This window comes from Crotalus tigris, unplaced genomic scaffold (assembly GCF_016545835.1).
Source record: "Crotalus tigris isolate CLP2741 ecotype Arizona unplaced genomic scaffold, ASM1654583v1 scf7180000024383.4638030, whole genome shotgun sequence".
NCBI classification, from domain to species: domain Eukaryota; kingdom Metazoa; phylum Chordata; class Lepidosauria; order Squamata; family Viperidae; genus Crotalus; species Crotalus tigris.
Genome location: NW_024100553.1, coordinates 3118947 through 3138182, shown reverse-complemented (window position 1 = coordinate 3138182; position 19236 = coordinate 3118947). Strand labels below are relative to the sequence as shown.

General features: G+C 36.6%; 1 protein-coding gene across 7 annotated transcripts in view; it reads left to right on the top strand.

Moving 5' to 3' along the window:
• The window catches only part of FRMD4B (FERM domain containing 4B), a 256120-nt gene that overhangs the window by 183253 nt on the left and 53631 nt on the right, over nucleotides 1-19236 (top strand). For all 7 annotated transcript variants that reach the window (XM_039328770.1, XM_039328769.1, XM_039328768.1 and 4 more), the window contains 3 exons: nucleotides 11336-11419; nucleotides 15309-15374; nucleotides 16908-16965. In XM_039328770.1, the coding sequence (XP_039184704.1) occupies nucleotides 11336-11419; nucleotides 15309-15374; nucleotides 16908-16965 (208 nt within the window). The remainder of the gene's footprint in view (nucleotides 1-11335; nucleotides 11420-15308; nucleotides 15375-16907; nucleotides 16966-19236) is intronic.

The window sequence follows — 19236 nt, the reverse complement described above, 5'->3', positions numbered from 1 at the left end:
ACTGCCAGCCCACCCGGATGCATCATAGTGAAACCCCGCCCATCCCATTGCTGGCAATGGCAAAAAAGTCGTGATACCCCTGACCTAGAGGGTTAGGTTTTATTGGTAAAAGTGCATAAAATAGTGAGAGTCTGTAGGCTACCTGACTTTACACATCCCAGAACCTCCATGCACCCTTTTTGGATGTGTTTGACATATGTTGCGTATGTTCTCATGTAAGCGGTCTGGATTAGCATCTTGTTATTTTATTGTACTTATTGCCTTGACTAGCAAGAAACTATATTTTTGGGGGGGGAGTATGGAGACATCTTTGGAGGCCCTGGGATATTCTTTTTTACTTTCATATTTTGTTGTTTTTAGTGTTTTGTGATTACTTCTGAATTGCCCGGGGTTGCAGTGCATATCATGGGTACCTATTCAACTATTTTAAAGAAATAAATATATTTGGCTTTTTTATATTGTGAGCTGCCAAAATCAATTGGAGTCAGGTGCCATCCAAATCAGATCAGTGAATTCACAGCAACTATGGGTGTATGTTAGCGGATGTATGTTTCCTTCATCATATATTACGGTAGTAGGGCTATGTAAACCTTTGAATGGATGACTTCGAAGGTCTTTCTGGCCTTCCAGAATGCCACATGATGTGACCCCTCCAGATCTCAGGGGGAACTGCATTCCAGGAGCAAATGCTATGACAAAGAAAGTGCTCTTGAAGAGTCTGGATCTTGAAATATGGCATTGTTTAACTGAAGGCAATTAGAGCACGTTCTCTTGGTGCAAACTGGTCAAGCAAAAACCATGGGACATAGGCAGTTCCTCAGCTAATCAAGTTCCGTGCCATGTACAGCACCTTGAATTATTTGCGGAAGCACATTGGTAATCAGTATAGTTCATGAAGCAGGGTATCATGTGGGCTTGCCAAAATAAGCTGTCCACTGCTGATACCTCTGCCATCTGAACCAATTAAAGCTTCCTGGTGATCTTTAGTGGCAGCCTCATGTAGAGCATGCAGCTTTGAGGTGACAAGGACATGAGTAATTGTCTGAAGGTTTTCCCAATTCAAGAAGGGATACAATTGGTGCTCAAGTTGGACCTGTGTAAAGGCCCCTTTGGCTATAACTGCCACCTGCTCTTAATCTATACATTCAGTTTGGCTGATTAGAGCATTATCTAAGATCTAGACAGCCCGTGCCCTACAGAGTCATAATTTCATATATTTTTTTATCTAGACAGGGAAACAGATTGACCACTGGTGGGCAAAAAGCAATGGAAGCAGGAGCAACTTCCAACTTTTTGCTGGCTTCCCCATTTAATGTGCTTGTGGGAAGCATGCAGTGAGAAAGTCAATGGGGAAGCTAGCAAGAGGTTGCGAGTTCAAATGCCAGCAGGTAGGGAAGCAAGCTTCTGCTAGGCAGGGGAGGGAACAAGAAGATGCAGGATCTGCAAGTGAAGAATGGAACATGGATGTGCACAAGAGAAACCATGTGGTTGGGGAGGGTGTGTACTGGTGGTGGTGTAGGTCGGGAAGGGTACTGGGAGGGAGTGCTGTGTGGGTTGGGGAAGAAGGCCAAGGGGGGCATCGCGGATCAAGAGGGGTGCATGGAGGTTCTGGGATATGTAAGAGGTGCCATGCAGGTCAGGTAGGACATATGCATGTTGGATGGTCTAGTTTAAGAAAAATGCATGGTGCTTACAAGAGGCTGCCTCACAGGTCAGGGAACATATGCAAAATTGATACAGGTCATGGAGCGTATGCTGGGGTACTCACATGCTGCTGGGTGGATTGGGAAAGAAACATGGAAGTAGCACAGGTCAGGGAAGGTACTTTAGGGGCACCACAAGTCAGGAGTAGGCAAAGGGAGTACATGGGGTGGGTGCATGTGTTTCTTTCCTCCCTTTCTCTTTCTAGTAGGCAGCTAAGTGCCTGCTATTGGGGCGGGGAGAAGAAGCAAAGGATTGCAAGACTGGCTAGGAAACTGTTACGGAAACTTGAAAATGAAGATCACATGACAGCAGCAGTAGCCTGTAACATTGAAGCAGCCACAACATCCCCAAATTTCATTCACTTGGGAATCATGGTTCCTGGATTTTAGACACATTCTATAATTTAGCCCATGTGAGGTATCTTGGTTTAAAAATTGTTGCCCTATGACGCACCGTTTCACCCAATTAAAGGTCACGGCAATGACAGTTTTAGTAATATATAGATGAGGGAGACATGACTTCAGTTCTAAACACCTCAGGAACTAATCTGGTGGGCTCATACTTAGCTCTGAGCTACCATTTAAAGAGTGGTTCACTTGAAGAAACTATTGCATACTTATGCTCAAAACTAACAGAACAGATTCTGGCTTGGTGCAATGCAAATCATGTAGTCATTTGACCTAACTGTCATTTAACTCCAGCCTCTCATTGGAAACAGTGATCCATCTTTGAGTTCTAGTACACAAGAAACTTCACCTATTTTATAAAGCAACTTTTCTGTTATTTGTATTGCATTGTATTTCTGCAATATTTATAACAATTCAGTACAGAAAATGACACTACTTATTGTAAAAGTAGTAAAAAATTATGCAAATGTCTCTTATGCATAGAGGTTTGGTTGGGAGAAATACTTTTTCATAATCTCAATACAAAACAATTGTTGCAGTATTTAGCTAAACAAATAGTGCATTGTGAGGTGAGTAAATATTTGGTAAAATCAAAGGAAAGTGAAAAACTTGCATTGATTACAGGAAAGAGATATTCTCTAATTGACATATACAAAGTACTTTGTGTTTATCCCAACTATTCTTGCTTATCAACCAGTTGTCTTTTTAAAAGTTAATGGTTTAACCTGAAGTGTGAAGCCAAGAATAATAATATCAAGTTCTTTTGAAATCTCAATAGTCTACAAGATGAGCAGGCATACTCAAAGATTTCATTTGAGTAGGTTTGGGCAGTATTTTGGAGTTATTACCTCAAAGGAACTTTTTGTTCCAAATGGCATTTATTGTAATTTCAGACAAACCTGCAGGATTATCGAAGAATAATAACAGATTCATATAAAAAAACTGAGTAAAGTTTATAATTCTACAAGATTCAAAGGAAGAAGATAGACTTACATTTCCCAATCTAAGATTGTATTATAGAGCAAGTTGCCTATAATGGATGATAGAATGAAAGAACTCTCCAAATATTAGAATATGTGACTAACTAATGGACTTAATAGATACTGATGATACAAAGAAATAAGAAAATAATTTGAAAGGACATATAATAATACAAAGTTTGTAAAAAAAAAATCTGGAATCCTTTAACAAGAATAAGTCCAGCAATTTCATCACTACCTTCACCATTAAGCATTTTTTTTTACTTTTAAAGATAAGTACAGTAAAAATTATTTAATTACATATACCAATATAATATATAAAAATTCAAGGAACAGGTTAAAGATAGTAAAACTGCACGATGAAGGAAGAAATTTACCATGTTTAATGCATTTGCAAATAACTGGAAAAACAAGATGACAAAATTTGAAATGTTTATACAAAATAAAAATAATTCATTATGACATAGTTACAAATTGTTGCTGAAATATGACCCAAAGATTAAACTATTTAAAAATGGTGTGATAAAATATATGAAAAAATTGAGAGAACCAATTTTAGTGAATCAACGGATTTGGAACAAATAAATGTAAGCTATGATTATGAGAAAATTTGTACAAATTTACATATAGCAAATAATAGTAGTAGTAGTAGTAGTAGTAGTAGTAGTAGTAGTAATAGTAGTAATAGAGTTGGAAGGGACCTCGGTGGTCTTCTAGTCCAACCCCCTGCACAGGCAGGAAACCCTATACTATTTCAGACAAATGGTTGTCCAGTCTCTTAAAAACTTCCAGTGTTGGAGCATTCACAACTTCTGGAGGCAGGTTGTTCCTACTGATTAATTGTTCTAACTTGAGGGGCTGCTACAAGAAGAGGGGGTCAACTTATTTTCCAAAGCACCAGAAGACAAGACAAGAAACAATGGATGGAAACTAATCAAGGAGAAAAGCAATCTAGAACTAAGAAGAAATTTCCTAACAGTGAGAACAATCAATGGAACGGCTTGCCTCCAGAAGTTGTGGGTGCTCCATCACTGGAGGCTTTTAAGAAGAGACTGGATAGCACTTGTCTAGAATGGTCTAGGGCAGGGGTAGGCAACCTTGGCTCTTTTATGATTCTGGGAGTTGAAGTCCACAAGTCATAAAAGAGCCAAGGTTGCCAACCCCCGATCTAGGGCCTCCTGCTTGAGCAGGGGGTTGGACTAAAGGACCTCCAAGGTCACTTCCAACTCTGTTATTCTATTATATAATGTCCAGGCACTGACCCAAGGGCATAATTCTCTTAAAAGCAAGACAACTGAAATGCTCTTCAGTTTCAAATCTTGTGCATTCCTCTAGCCTACCCATAAAGGTTATGTAGGTGATTTATCATCCATCCTGTCTGCTGGAGGTAAATTTGTGTGTTGCTGGTTCGGAAAAGTTTATAAGAGTGTAGCAGCATAAAGCCTTATTTGGAAGCAAGTTGTATTCAACTCAAAGCTTGTATAGGATTGTATTGTATGGTACTTTCTTTATTCCTACTGTGAAAATAAAAATTTAAAACACCTTTATTACTTTGGATATAGAATCACATATTGCTGCAAGGGTTTGGTATCTTTGTGATATAATGAGAATTGCTGCTGTCATCCACAAGGTATGATACAATTATATATTGCAGAATGAGAAATCCATCACAAAGGCTATCAGGTTTCTTTGAGCTACTATCCCCCTCGTTCTTCTTGCTCAACTTGTTTTTGGCAGGGAAAGATAAGAGGCTAATAGCTTGTTTGTTGTTGTTAAATGTATATGCTGTCCAAGTCTCAATAATTGTGGGAAGTTTTTTGATGGCTTAATTATTAAGTTCATCTAAGGAAGCTTCAGCTGTGTTTGCTATGTGAATAAAAATTGCAAGTGATCTTAAAATGCTTTGTTGAGGATAACTAAATTTGTTCATACAACACAATTTATTGTGTTTATAATTATAACAGCTCACATGATCACATAAGCTCTAACCGCATATGACTTTATAGGATGTATGCTTGTTGCAAAGCCTTCCTATGGATTGTCAGGATTTGATAGGCAACTCAGTACAGAAAACCATTTCAGATTTTACCCTTTTGCTCAAGCCAACAGATGTGAAAGCAAACAAACAAGTCACTTTGTTCAGCATTATTTTCGAGTTCCCCAGCCACATTTCATAACAGACTTAATCACATTATGTGCAGTATAGTGATGTATTTTTTAAAAAAAAAATCTAACTGTAAAGTTTTTAAAGTTTTTTAAAGCTTAGTAAAGCAAAATTAAAGTCACTGAAGCAGTAGGCATGAGCTTAAATGGACTTCAGAAGATGGTAGAAGACAGGAAGGCCTGGAGGAACGTTGTCCATGGGGTCGTGATGGGTCAGACATGACTTTGCAACTAACAATAACAAAAGCAAAATTAAAGCAATAATTAAATTAAATTTCCGCAATAGTCATAAGAGATGAGAGGTGGAGTTCAACAAGGTAGGAATCCAAAATTGGGAAAAACTAATGTATAAAGCTTATGAGATCAGTTTAGGTCAGGGGTGTCAAACTCGCAATGTCACGTGACGTGTCGCGACATATTACAACTTTTTTTCCATTGCCGGCAGTGGGGTGGGTGTGGTTTTGCCATGACACATGTGGCCCATGGTTTAGGTGAATTGTTAATCTCAAATCTCACTGGAATATTTTGTGGTTTGTTTAGTGTTTCTTTAGCTAATGGGCCACTGTTAATCAGGCATCTAAAATATTTCACGGGATTATCTCACCAGGTTTATGAGACAAAATTGTTATAATTAATTATTCCCTTCCTCTTTTTTCTGGATCCTGCTCAGAATAACCTTTTTGGCTGTTCTTGTAATATTCCAAGTGGAGTGATTCTTTCATGTAGAAACAAACTGAGCCAAGAGCTTAATATACATGTTACAATTAATAGATTCTAATTATAATTATGAGCATTTGGATGAATATGATTGATTGTATAATTTCCTCTGAACTTTAATATCATCTTCAACATAATTTACTGATTAGTAACTATTGATGTGCATGGCTTTAGTTTTACTCTGCAATCTTTCTTCTTGACAAGGACATGCTGATTACTTGCCTATTATTATTATCTAAACTAACACAAGCTTTTATTTGACATACTGGACAGCTAAATAAACTACAAGGCAACCACTGTCAAGTGTTTCCAATTAGAACACTGATATCAAGTTAGTAAATCATACTCAAAAAGCAGTATTTTTATCTATATTAAGTTACAGGCTGTAAACATGAAAGTTTATAGAAAAATAATCCAAATGCAAACAAAATAGCTTTGAAGTAATGTTGGCTAAAATGCAATATACACCACTATTTTAGCTCTTCTCAACTTTCTATTAAGATTATATTCTCATTGGGTTTCATTTTCCCACTGGCTCAAGGTTGATTCAGCCTTCCATCCTTCCAAGGTTGGTAAAATTAAGATTCCAGATTGTTGTGGGCAATATGCTGACTCTGTAAACTGCATAGAGAGGGCTATAAAGCATTGTGAAGCAGTATATAAGTCTAAGTGTTCTTGCTAGTTTACATGTTTCATTTGTAAGTCACACTGGTTAAGTAAGGGAGCAAGTACAGAACTGAAAATACAGTTTCTTTACAAGTTAAAGTCAACTATGCTAACAGAATCAAAGCACTGTTCCCTCTAATATCATCCCTTCTTTACATAAAGATAGTCCTTGCTGTAGTATATGGGTGTCAAACTGCTGGCCCGTGGGTCAGACACGTCATCCGGAAGCCGCGCCCACCCCATTGCCGGCAATGACGAAACCGTCCCGATAAGTTGCGCGATGTCATGTGACGTTGCGAGTTTGACATGTCTGTTGTAGTGGATTTGCAAGCCAGTCTTAAGCCTTCTCTCTTCTAAATGAACATGAATTACTTGGCCCCACATTTATAAGCAGAATAGAATATTATGAATGCCATTGTGAAAAGATGCCAGCAGAAAATATCCTGAGATTTTAAGTGAACATATTAAAATGATACAAATGCATGCAAACATTAATATTTTTGAGGTGAGTTGCCTTCCTCAAGCATTAGAATATGAAACTCAATGGAAATACAGTACTTTCTTTGGTGCCCATAAGACCACTTTTTCCACTAAGACAGCATAAGATCTGATAAAATTAAAGTACCTAGCAATTTTTCAAAGGTCTTCATTCCTTCAATAGAATTGTTTCTTGAAGGCTGTGGAAAAACATTTGTAATCATTAATTTAATTATTAGCAAAACACAGGACTTCAAGTCTAGGAGAATCCAGAACAATCCTTTAATAGGAAGACAGAGAAAAATCTTTTCCCTGACATCACAACTCCTTGTATCTCTTGCATTTGATACCTAATTATAAAGACTGTATAAAAATTGCAGATAAATGAAATAACACAGCAGTCCACTTCCTAGAGTTACGGATCCTTTTATTAAACTATTTTTAATCAGAATGCAGGAAGCTGATCTATAGTGAGAACAAATGTGTTCATTAGGAAGTCGAATTATAATTTAAATGTCTAGCTCTTCCTCCTACCCCACATTCTTCATGAAAAAAGGAGAAAAACAACATTGAAAATAAAAATTAGAATATATTTAAACATCCAGTCATAAGAAAAGATTGTTTTATCCCTGACCATTAAATACTGATCCAAAGAGAAAGATTTTAAGTTCAAAATACCCTGGGGGTATTAGTGACAACTAAGCATAATTACTTGAATGCTATTCTGTTCACTCAACGTTTGTAGGACTTGATTAAACTGCTGTTCTGAGCTGATGTTAGTGGTTGAAATAGAAAACAAGGTTAAAAAAAATCTTTTGTTTACCTTTTATGTTCGGCATCTTGTTATGGGACCAAACATTGCAGATGGCTCTCCATCTGACTCCAGTCTCCATGAACTGGGTCTTAATTGGTCATACATTATGAGCTGTAGATGTTCATCTGAATTTAAATGGAGCCAAATGCAGTGGCTGCTGAAATAAAAGCAATAATGGACAGCAGCATCTCCAATCCTGAAAATCATTCAAATAAAGTCCAGAATTCCATTTTTATATTGCATCAATTATTATTTGGACTCAGCAAAAAAAAAAAAAAAAACACCCTCACAATTACAGTGTTCCCTCAAGTCACGTGGACTGGATTTTTTTTTTAATCTTTATCTATAGTCATTCAGGGTTTTTGCTGAAGCTTTTTAATTGTCTTATTTCGTTAAATTGTTCTTTCCCTGGTGATAGCATGGGCATAACAATGGGGAGCTCTCTAATCTGGGTCATGCTGGGTTCACCGAAGGTTAAAGCCGCTAAGCTTTAAAGACAAGGAATTGAAGCTTTGTTGAGCTTCGGATTCTTTTTTCCAGTTTACTAAATCCATAATCTCCAGCCCTGAATTTCTTTCATTGAAGAAATTTCCATAACAGCAGTTTATTTCTATAGTCATAGTCTTCTGTACTTTTTTTTCCCCAGAGAAATTCACAGGGCAAAATGGGGTGAGTGCTTTGCAAATGTCAAATTACAATTTCAGTGATGACTCATGAGAAAAAAAGTTTAGAGTTGACTAAGGAACTTCATGAGCATTACATTATACAGGGCTAATTAATCCATTGAAGACAAGATAGACATCTGACATTCTTTGTGTGTCTTTACACATTATCAGTTAGGAAACTTCACATTCTTCTCAACTTTCAGTTGTGTTAGTCTTCCCCTCCCATAATTTACAGCCAGCTCTGCTCATATTCACTCACAGTACTGCAATTTTATTCTTTCCTTTACTATGAAAATAAGACATTGAATGTAAGGTGGATGTTTAAATATTGGTAGCTGACTGAAATCAAAAAATTGATTGAAGGTTACAAGGAAACAGGATTGGTCTTTAATGTTGGTCCATTTACAGAATTGTTTCCACATACAACTCTATGAGTAGCTGATAGGGATTATGGCCAATATTATAATCCTCTGGGTAGATTTGATTCCTTAAGTCTATTTAGTTTTTTTTTTTCTCTTTTGAGTCACCATTATCTATTCTTTTTTTACAAGTGAGTTGGGGGCAGACAGATTTTAGAAATATCAAGTCGGGGGAAAGTGTAAGTTTACCCAGTTTGCATGCTTTAAATTGAGTCTAGATCAGGCTTCTACACCTGTATTGTAGAGTAAATGAATTAAGGGGCGATGAAATGAATGCTGTGTAATTAAAATTTAGTTTGACACATGGGCCAAATTATATGCTATTAAAAGCTGTAGTTGACAACTACATTTTCTGCCTCTTTTACTCTAAGAGTAGGCGCAGGAGATCCAATTTGGGTAAGATCCCTATCAGGAACATGGGAGTTGTAATCCTTTACCTGCTACTGCAGTCATGATACTTTCTGAGACCTCTTATAGTTAGTTTTTGTTTGCAAAAAACTATTCACATATCTTAATGGATAACATTTTTGCAAATAGATAAAAGATTCATATAAATGCTCATCTAAGAATTATAGTAAGGAGCCTTCTTTCGTCCACTCCACTTTAAAGATGTCGGGCATCTTTAAAATAGCATGCAGTTGGGCACTGAGAAATGTTATTGAGGAACTCATAATTGAAATTAAATCCTTTCATTGCTTCTTGGGATGCAGATGAACAGCTGAAGGAAACCTATTATACTAATGCATTTGCATATGCATTTTTGTGTATATAATTAGCAGAGAGAAAATTATGGTTTTATAACAACTCCCATAATCCATGTCCAGAGATCATACTGGTTGAGGAAAATAAAAGGTGTAATCTATTATCTGGAGATCGTAACAGTTATCTTCTTTGGACTAATAGAATTATGGCTGAGAAGAGAGAGTGGTTTTTTCCTGGTAGTAAAATGTGCTTTTGAATGTGGAGTTTAAGATACAGAATTTATAAAAAAATCAAACTTTCAAAACAAGAACAGAAATAAAGACAGTATTTTTTTTGCAAGGACTTAAGGGGTGAAATGAATTTAAATCTTTTGCAGATACTTAAGGAGCCTACTGTACCCATTAACAGTCTGAAATCCAAAATAAACAAAATGCTTTTTTCCTTCTAGTTTAGAAGAGTTTTAAATTCTATAAGGACCTAGTGACCAATCTTTTCCCTTAAAACCATTTTACTCCTCCAAACTTTTAATGATGACCCTGAGGCGTGGAGAAGGTCTTAGTGCAACACACACACCCCAAGGTTGTCCACAGTTATTATAAAGAAGCTTCTCCCTCAGTGAGAAGTGACTTTTGACAGAAGACCCTGCATGCAGCTATTCTATTGTTCACCTAAGAAATAGTTTTATTTATTGTACTTATTATTTCATGTTTGACTCCCTGTTTTTCAGTCTCATATCCATCATCCAATAAAGTAATGTAACGTTCTACTTCAGTATTCACAATTCCAGGGCAGAAATTACAGAAGAATAAAATGCAGGTTTTATCAATGATGTATAATCCCTCGAGTGCTAAATTATTTAAGGATGTGGCCCAGTTTTGAAGAATAAAGAAACTTGTTTAAGAATTCACCTATCAACCTTCACCATCAGGAAATCAAACATCTGGTAATGACTCAGTCATCCCAGTGAATCCTAGATACCAACAATTCATGTTGGTTCTTGCAGATCCCTATTAAAGTATTCCAAAATCCTGCAGAACCCGCCTCGGCTATTTAAGCATGCATGCAAACCAAAAATGTTGCCTGCTTTTGTTTGTTTTGTTTTGTGCCAGTAACCACACATGCTTTTGCCTTCTTAAAATAATTAGATTCACTTTTGCCCAATTCCTGCATCTTGAAGCAAATTACAGTCTGAAGCTGTTTTTCCTCCTCTGTATCTCATCTTAACTTTTTAGAATCAGGATTGTTTTTACGATTTTAGCACCCATTTTTTTCAGGTTAAAAGATTTGAGGGTTCTTTTATCAAACCAACATATATCCTATAACAAAAAAAAAACATTCTGGAAGCAATCAACCAGTAAAATTTATTACAGCTTTATCTATTTCTCAACAACTGGATCTCTTTAGCAGCACTGTGTTCTTAATCAAAATGGTAATGTAAGTGAGCATATTTTGTGTGAAACAGTAATGCAAGAAATTCTACAGGATTAGACTGCTGTGGTAGCTGAAATATACCATGAACTTATTGTCAGTGATTAAAATTGGAGACTTTGAGTTAATGTAAATAATCATTATTTTGATTCCAAGATAATAACACTTTGCCATTCTTTTTGTCTTTTTAAAGTGATGAAAATGCAAGAAAAGCTCTGAAGAACTTGCCTGCATTTCCTACAAAAACCTTGCAGGAACATCCTTCACTTGCCTATTGGTAAGACCTAATTATAAAAGGTACAGGTATCATATTGGGATCCTGGTCTTCTCTTTGTATCCTCCTTCCTTATGAATTTAAAAATTTGTGAACTATTGACAGTAATATCCAAGGTTCCATAATGGGAAAAGCTTTGAATGCAAAACAGCTGTTGTAAAGCTTGTGTTACAAGTCACAAAAAACAATAGTACCAATCCCTCTACTTCCTTAATTAAGTCATCTCCCAAGTTTTTTGGTTCTATTCCAGCTTACCTTTGTCTTTTTTTCTGGGCAGGTGGCATATTTCCAAACCAAGCACCATTTTTTATGCTTACAAAGCTGACATGGAACCCAAAGGCATTTTTCTAAATAGAGATAATACTAAAGCAGGGATAGGCAACGTTGGCTCTTTTATGACTCCTGGACTTCAACTCCCAGAATTCCTGAACCAGCTGTGCTGGCTCAGGAATTCTGAGAGTTGAAGTCCACAAGTCATAAAAAAGCCAAGGTTGCCTACCCTTGTACTAGAGAATAAACACTTTGTGACATAATATCTCCCTATTTAATTTTTTTTAATTGAAATAATTTTAAAAATATAGTAGCCATGTGGAGAGTGAGGACTTGCCTTCCCCGAGAAACATTTCATAAGCATTTTGGTATCCATGGCTGCCACCTTCTATCCTGCTTTATAAAATAAAACATAGTCTCCTGTCCACATTTTAACACCCTGGTATTTTTATGGCACTGGTGTATTATTCAGCTTTTTGTAACTGGTCATCTGAAAAGCATGGCTAGGATTGCAGGTGAGTAAAACTGAGGTGTTTGGACCCACTGAGACCATTTTCTGATACTGTAAGAACATTACAAATGGCACTTTGGTTTCTAGTGATTTCCCCGAGCTTCCATAACCGGTGTCCTCCAGAGAGTTGAGTCTGCAACTTCCAGAATTTCAGGTCAGCATGGTGGATACACCTGGAGAACACAATGTCAGGAAAAGCTAGTTATTAATTATAGAGCTATTTCCAGGCTTCCTTGTGGCAAAGTTTTGTAATAAAAATATGCTGCTGTCTTATCATTAAAAGTCCATCATTGTCAAGTTGTTATTGTAAAATTTTCTTTACATAATCAAGCTTCATCATGAATTTAATGAAGAACAATGCGAAGAATAATCTGTGGCTATTATAGTTTATGATGGCTTATCCCTTTGGGTTGTAATCCTGGGCATGGTTATGCAAAGATTTTAGAAGCCTACCCATATAGTGGAACAGCCTTTGTATGTTCTGGTAAGTCACTTGCTTTTTCTGTAACAGTGATATATCATAGAGAAATTCACAAAGGACAATTTCTTGGGAACCCCAAAAGCAGAACCCCATACTTAGATCCCAGGGATATCATAAAAATATTTAGAGATTATTTTGTTGACACAAACAAAATCTTGTTTGTTTCATTTCCTCTCCATACAACCAAACCTGCACATTTTTCATTGTGGCATAATAAAGTAGTTCTAATACTTACCAGGTTTCTATTTTTCCTTGGAAGAGATACCTTTAATATCCATATGGCATTTCTTTCTGCAATTTTTCTATAAAAATATCAGGCAGCCCTAGGTCACACTTAAATTATAACTTGTGATTACTAATAGGAACAATGAGTTCCTATAGTCATCTTGGGAAAATAGTTTAAGAGTTCTTGATGCATAAAACCATAAGTCCATTTGGGCCCAACATACTTTGTTTCACAACAGCCAACCAGTTGCTGTGGGAAGGCCACAACCAAAGCATAAAAGTAGAAATCCTCTCTATTGTTGCTTCCTAATACAATGCCTCTATAAAGCAATCACAGCTATAGGAATTGTTCCCTTTTTAAAGACTTCTATGTGATCAGTAGGAATCAACACTGACTTGATGGTTCATACTCAGTCAAAATCATGCTTTCCAGAATCAGGGGAGGAGAGAATTGCTACCCTTTATATGCTTATCTCATTTGAAGGTAAATATACTTTGCAATCTGATTAACAGTTTATTGCAGTATTATTCCCCATGCTTGGCTCAGGAATTCTGGGAGTTAAAGTGCACACATTTGAAAGTTGCCAAGGTTCAGAAAGTCTGGCCTATAGTATTATATGTATGTGTACTTATGTGTATTCATTCATTCATTCAGACTTTGCTTGGGTTATAAGAGAATTGAATCTATTGAAGCTCAACTGTTTTATATTGTAACCTGTCTTGGAAGTTTCTTTCTTCCAGAATGGCTAACTTTGTCTGTAAAATATGTCTTTGGAGATTATAAGTTATCCTTTCTCTCTTTGATTTTAGAATATTGTCAATTTTGTTGTCAAGATTTGTTTCAGTTATATTGTATAGATACTTACCCATTTGATCTATGTAGAATGCACAAGTGCACTGATAACAAATCATTAGTAACGCTGGAAGATGAACAAATTAATTGAATTCTAATGTTATGGTTGCTACTGTTACCAGTTGCATTGTGGAAGTTATTTACATCAGTTTCTATATGTGTACGTCCTTGGTGTCAAATCTGATTGTGCTGATTAGTGTATATATTTATGCATAAACCTGTTCACAGATGAGCCAACCTCAAAATTTTAACTTTTAAAATACCACAAAAAATGCACCATGTACAGATAAGCTGATACTTGAAATTTTCATGTGTTTTAATTTTCATAATTGGCTTATCCATGAGTAATCCACAGATCAGCCATTTTTCATTGTATTTTGTTGGAAAATTCTGGGATCAGCTTATTTAGGGATGGGCTTATAAGTGAATATATTTGGATATACTTTAAGAAGCATTACTGTATGTACTTATGGATAAATCCATCCGTGGATAATCCAAACCCAATTTTTGGAGTATATTTTGGTACGTTCTTAGCTTATTCATGAGTACGTAGTGTATTTGTCTAGCTTCTCTTCATTCAAAAAGCATTGCAGGCTGACCTCATTTTTTGTTGCTCAAAAAACAAATGTAATCAAATAAGATAACATACCTTTTTTTTCCACCATGGGATGAGGAGAGGAAAAATAGAAAAATAGAGACATATTAGTCATGATTGTTGAACCATATTCCATATGTAGTAAGATGGAAAATGTTTCAAAACTCAAGACCATGTTCATATCTTTACCACCTTATCTCAATCATTTTGGAAGTACTTCAAGCTCAAAATAGCTCAATTTTAAGGATACAAGCATGAAACCTTCCAAAATGGTTGAAACAGTCCATTTCACACTCAGGATAGGAGATTTGCACTCCATACTCTTTTTAGATGGAAAAGACAAGAGAGACAATAGGTTTGAATCTGGGATTGCCTGGGCCATATCAACACACATTACCCTCTTTATCACATCATAATTTTGTGGTAAATAACTTCACTATCATTATGAGATTACTGCCATATGCCTCAAATCATACAAGCAAATAAAAGTTTTGCTTTTGCCCTGTCTGCACATCATTTAAGCTGTATTTAGGAAAGGAAGGAAGGTGTGTATCTCAGTGTGTGTGTCAGAAAAACCCAGTCATTAATCTTGCTGGGTAGGAGTAATCAACGTTGTAGGCCAGCATGTCTGAGGCTGGGAGTTTTTTTTACAGCCTGATAATAGCTCTGCTAACTTTATAGCCACTGCAGCTCCCTTTCTCCACAGTTACTTTTTATGAAATGGCACCCACCCAGGCTATAGAGTATTTCCTCTAGAAGAGGCTTAACCTTTAAGTCCATTCTGTGCCATCCAAAATTTGGGAGTATTCATTTTGTGGATTGATGGATTGCGTAGGGGTATACTTTACAGAGAGATTCTGTGGATCGTTTTGTCTGACTGAGATACATTTGGAACAACATAGGATCTAAAACCCGCCTCCCTCTCTTTAATGCACTCTTTTTGCTTGTTTTCCTCAGTGAGGACAGAGTCATCGAACATTACATTAAGAACAAGGGGCTGACTAGAGGACAAGCGATTGTTCAGTAAGTGTATTATTCAGCTCTTTGTAACTGCGTGTGGGAATGACCTTGGAAGAAAAGGCAGTGAGACCCAGCCAAGGGTTAACTGATAAAAGGCAGCTTAGCCCCCTCAGCAGGAATGTGGGTTGGGCAAAAGGTGCAGAGGAGACCCTCTCTAATTTTTTAGAATGCAAAGAGGAAGGAGGAGAAGACCTGTCAGACTTGAAAGATTCTGTTCATGTAACCTTACCAAAAAAAAAAAAAAAGGTAGAATTGGCTTATTGTGTTTACCACATGAGGAAGGCAAACATCTATTTATGGGAGAGGTTGCAGCACAGAACAGATTCCAGCCCTGTTCTGAACTATATTGACAACTATTGTGATTGGGACTGATGTTTTCCGAGTACAGTAATCCATGCAGTTCCAAAGCTTGTTTTGGTTCCATCTCTTGCAATCCTGAAGCATTTTAGACCGCCTAATTATCTTCCAACACATTGCTCTTCTTCCTCTGGGTCCCTTGCTCTCACTTGAGATTGATAGTATATTTATCCGTTGAACAAGGCCTTTCAAACTTGAGATAAACCAGAAACCAATCCAGCAGCAAAAACTGTATATGCAACTGTTTCCTATGAAGGAAGAGATGCTTAGCAGATCAGGCCTGTAGGAGTCATACCTTTTATTGTTCAGATTTATGTCACGCACTGTAATGGAATGTGGGGATGAACTTGGGGAAAAGTGGGGGAAGAGATGCTACCTAGGGAACAATCCGATAAGAGAGGCAGGAGCCTCCAATAGATTAACAGTTAGAGGAAGAAACTCAAAAGGACCTGCCCTAATCAATCAATCTTGCAAGTCTGAAAGTACAAAACTTCTCACCTCCAATTTTAAGTGATTTAAAATTGGAGGTGAGAAGTTTTGTACTTTCAGACTTGCAAGATTTATGTAGCTTTACAATAAAGTAGATTTAACTCATCTAGTCTTGTTTTCCTGTCTGGTTTACTTGGGAAGGCTGACATGCACTCATGAAGTGGGCAAGCTACATTTACAGTGAAACTGCTTCAGAAGAACTGAATATTCCCAAAAGCTAAACTTGGAAAATATTTTAGATTAGTATTGTAGAGAGCTCAATTGCTAGAACTGAAGCCAAGTTCTAGATGGAGTTCAGTTGTTAAACAAGGAAATACTTTCGGGGAAGTACCTGGCAACCCCCCAGAGCTTCAGGGGGATTGAGGGCAGAAGGGGGTTATAAAAAAAAAAGACTGGTTCTAGTTTAATCGTCTCCTTTGAAATGTTAACTGGTTTGAACTTGTTTGTACACAGACTTCGCTATTAATGTTGATTGATGTTTTATATAATTAAAGCATCTAAAACAATTTGATGTGAAACCTAAAACACTTCCCAGAGTCCCTCTGTGAAGCAGCTGGGCAGTTTCAGAATTTGATAAGTAAATAAAATAAAATAAATGAATGAATCCAAAGACATCACCCGGGCAATGTGTTATTAGTAGAAGATATTATGAAGAAACTGTTTCATTGACTTGTATATCTGTCCTTGCAGGTACATGAAATTGGTTGAAGCTCTGCTTACTTATGGAATCCATTATTATGGAGTGAAGGTTAGTGAGTACTGGAAAACAAAACTGAATGAACTGTCTGTTTTATGCATTTTTCTTTTAATAAAAACAGCTCATTTGATTAAAACAAGTAAGGAGATGCTGTCATGTCATAGTGCCCCATTTAAGGACTTTTTACCTTTTCAGCTCAGCTCTTCTTACCTTTCTCAGATCATGAGAAAGTTTGGTATCCTCTTCATCCTTCAATCTCTTCAGAAACAAGGTCTTTACTCATACAGTTGTTTGTGATTTGGCTTCCTTGGATCCACCTTGAGCACTTTGAGTAGAGTCTGCATGACTACACATCTTATACTTAGGTGATGGTTTTCAGTAATCATTCATCAAACTATCAGGAGATGACAAGGTCTTTGGCTTAAGGTCCTGGAGAATTGTCAGTCATAGGAAATAATGAAAGGCTACATGAACATGGAGCGCCTTTCTTTGTTTCTAAGAAATAACAAAAATTAAACTTGTCTGAAATGGTATAGGGTTTTCTGCCTGAGCAGAGAGTTGGACTAGATGACCTCCAAGGTCACTTCCAACTATATTATTATTATCATCATCCTCATCCTCATTATCATTATGGTAGGAAGGACATTGTTAACATATTGCAACATTTAACATGTTAAATTTTCATTTGGAGTCTCCTCTGTCTTTTGTCTAGCAGATAGTATTTAAGCTCCTATAATTTATTCAAGAGGTTTTTTTCCCCCATTCAGAGTTATAATGTTGATTAGAATAATACAAATAGTATTTTGCATCTCTGTGACTAAAACCTCCAGAAACTAGTACTTACATTATATTAATGGGGCTAGCATTCAAGAAGAGCTACAGTTATACTAATAACGAAGCAAATAGGTTCATGCCATCTGAAACTGCACTCAGACTGTAATCAGTTTGCTGAATATGTATATGAACAGCAACATTCCTATTCAGACTATGTCAAGTTTGTCATGCTTTCTACATGTGGATTGACCCTGTGTAGCAAATGATCACTTTTCCAAACTTTTCAAAAATATCTGTATTTAACAAATCCCTATTTTGATAGGGAATTTAGAGACTCTTGAATAGTTTTTCCACATTCTCCACATTTTATAGCCTCAAACACCCTTAATAAAATTGTGGAACCTTTTAATTTTCATGAAATGCTCACATTGAACTGTGGGTAGCAAACGTTGAAGAATAGAGTGGATTTGGACCTGATGGATGTCTTCATTTGTTGGTATCTACTGGTATTGAAGAAGTTATGACATGGAGGAGCAAAAGCCTTCCATTATTGAAAGTACTGTTGGCAATGTTTCTGCAGCACAACTCTCAGTCCTTTAAAATGGGCCCTTCTGGGATATGGAGCTATTAGACCCAAAGTCCCTCTGTACCTCAAGAAGATTACAATACTGGCATCTTATTTTTAGCAGCTTATAATTTGCCTTCCAAAACTTGCCTCTAAAATAAAATGAATGAAAATTACTTTTTATTTAGGAAAAAATGGAGTCAACTCCACGCATAAATTGTGTTTGGAGTCTCTGGCTTCCTTAGTTCTCCTTTAGTTTATTTTGCTGGTTTTGTGCTAGGAATCTTTGGTTAATTTTAGCCACAAACAATTTAATAATACAGTAATTTACCCCCTTCTCCCCTTCTTTTTCTTGTATTTTGATGACTTCATGGACAGGTCTGTGCAATTTTCTTGGCAACCTGCAGTAGTGGTATTATCACTGGCCACCCGCCAGGTTGTTTTTCAGCTTTTTAATCTAGGGATGAAAGAAAGTAACTGGCTCAAAGTCACCCAGCTGTCCTCCATGCCTAAGGAAGAACCAGAACTTGTATCTCCTTGCTCCTGGTCCAGCATCTTAACAAAGACACCTTACTAGCTCTTGTAATGTACTTTAAAAGTTGCTTTAAAAAGTTATGGAAATCATGCCTTATTGTATAATACTATAGTTTACTGCTTTGTTGCTTGAAAAATAGCTCCACCAAGACCACTCCCACCAACATTGACAGGGCAAGCCACTAGAATATAAATTGAGAGCAAACCCCACTCACTCCTTATGAGACTGATGATGTTACTTAGTCTGGGTAATGACACATCTGCAAGAAAATAACCCAAGCTCAGAGAGCACCAAGAATTCCTGATTTCAACCCTGAGCTCTATGGAAGATAAAATCTCATGAAGAAAATATGTCAGCCCAATTTTCTTTTAAAATAAAGAATAACTATTTTCTCTAATGCTTTCTGCTCTTTCATATGTGCATCTAAAGTAATTTATGGACTTTAGCT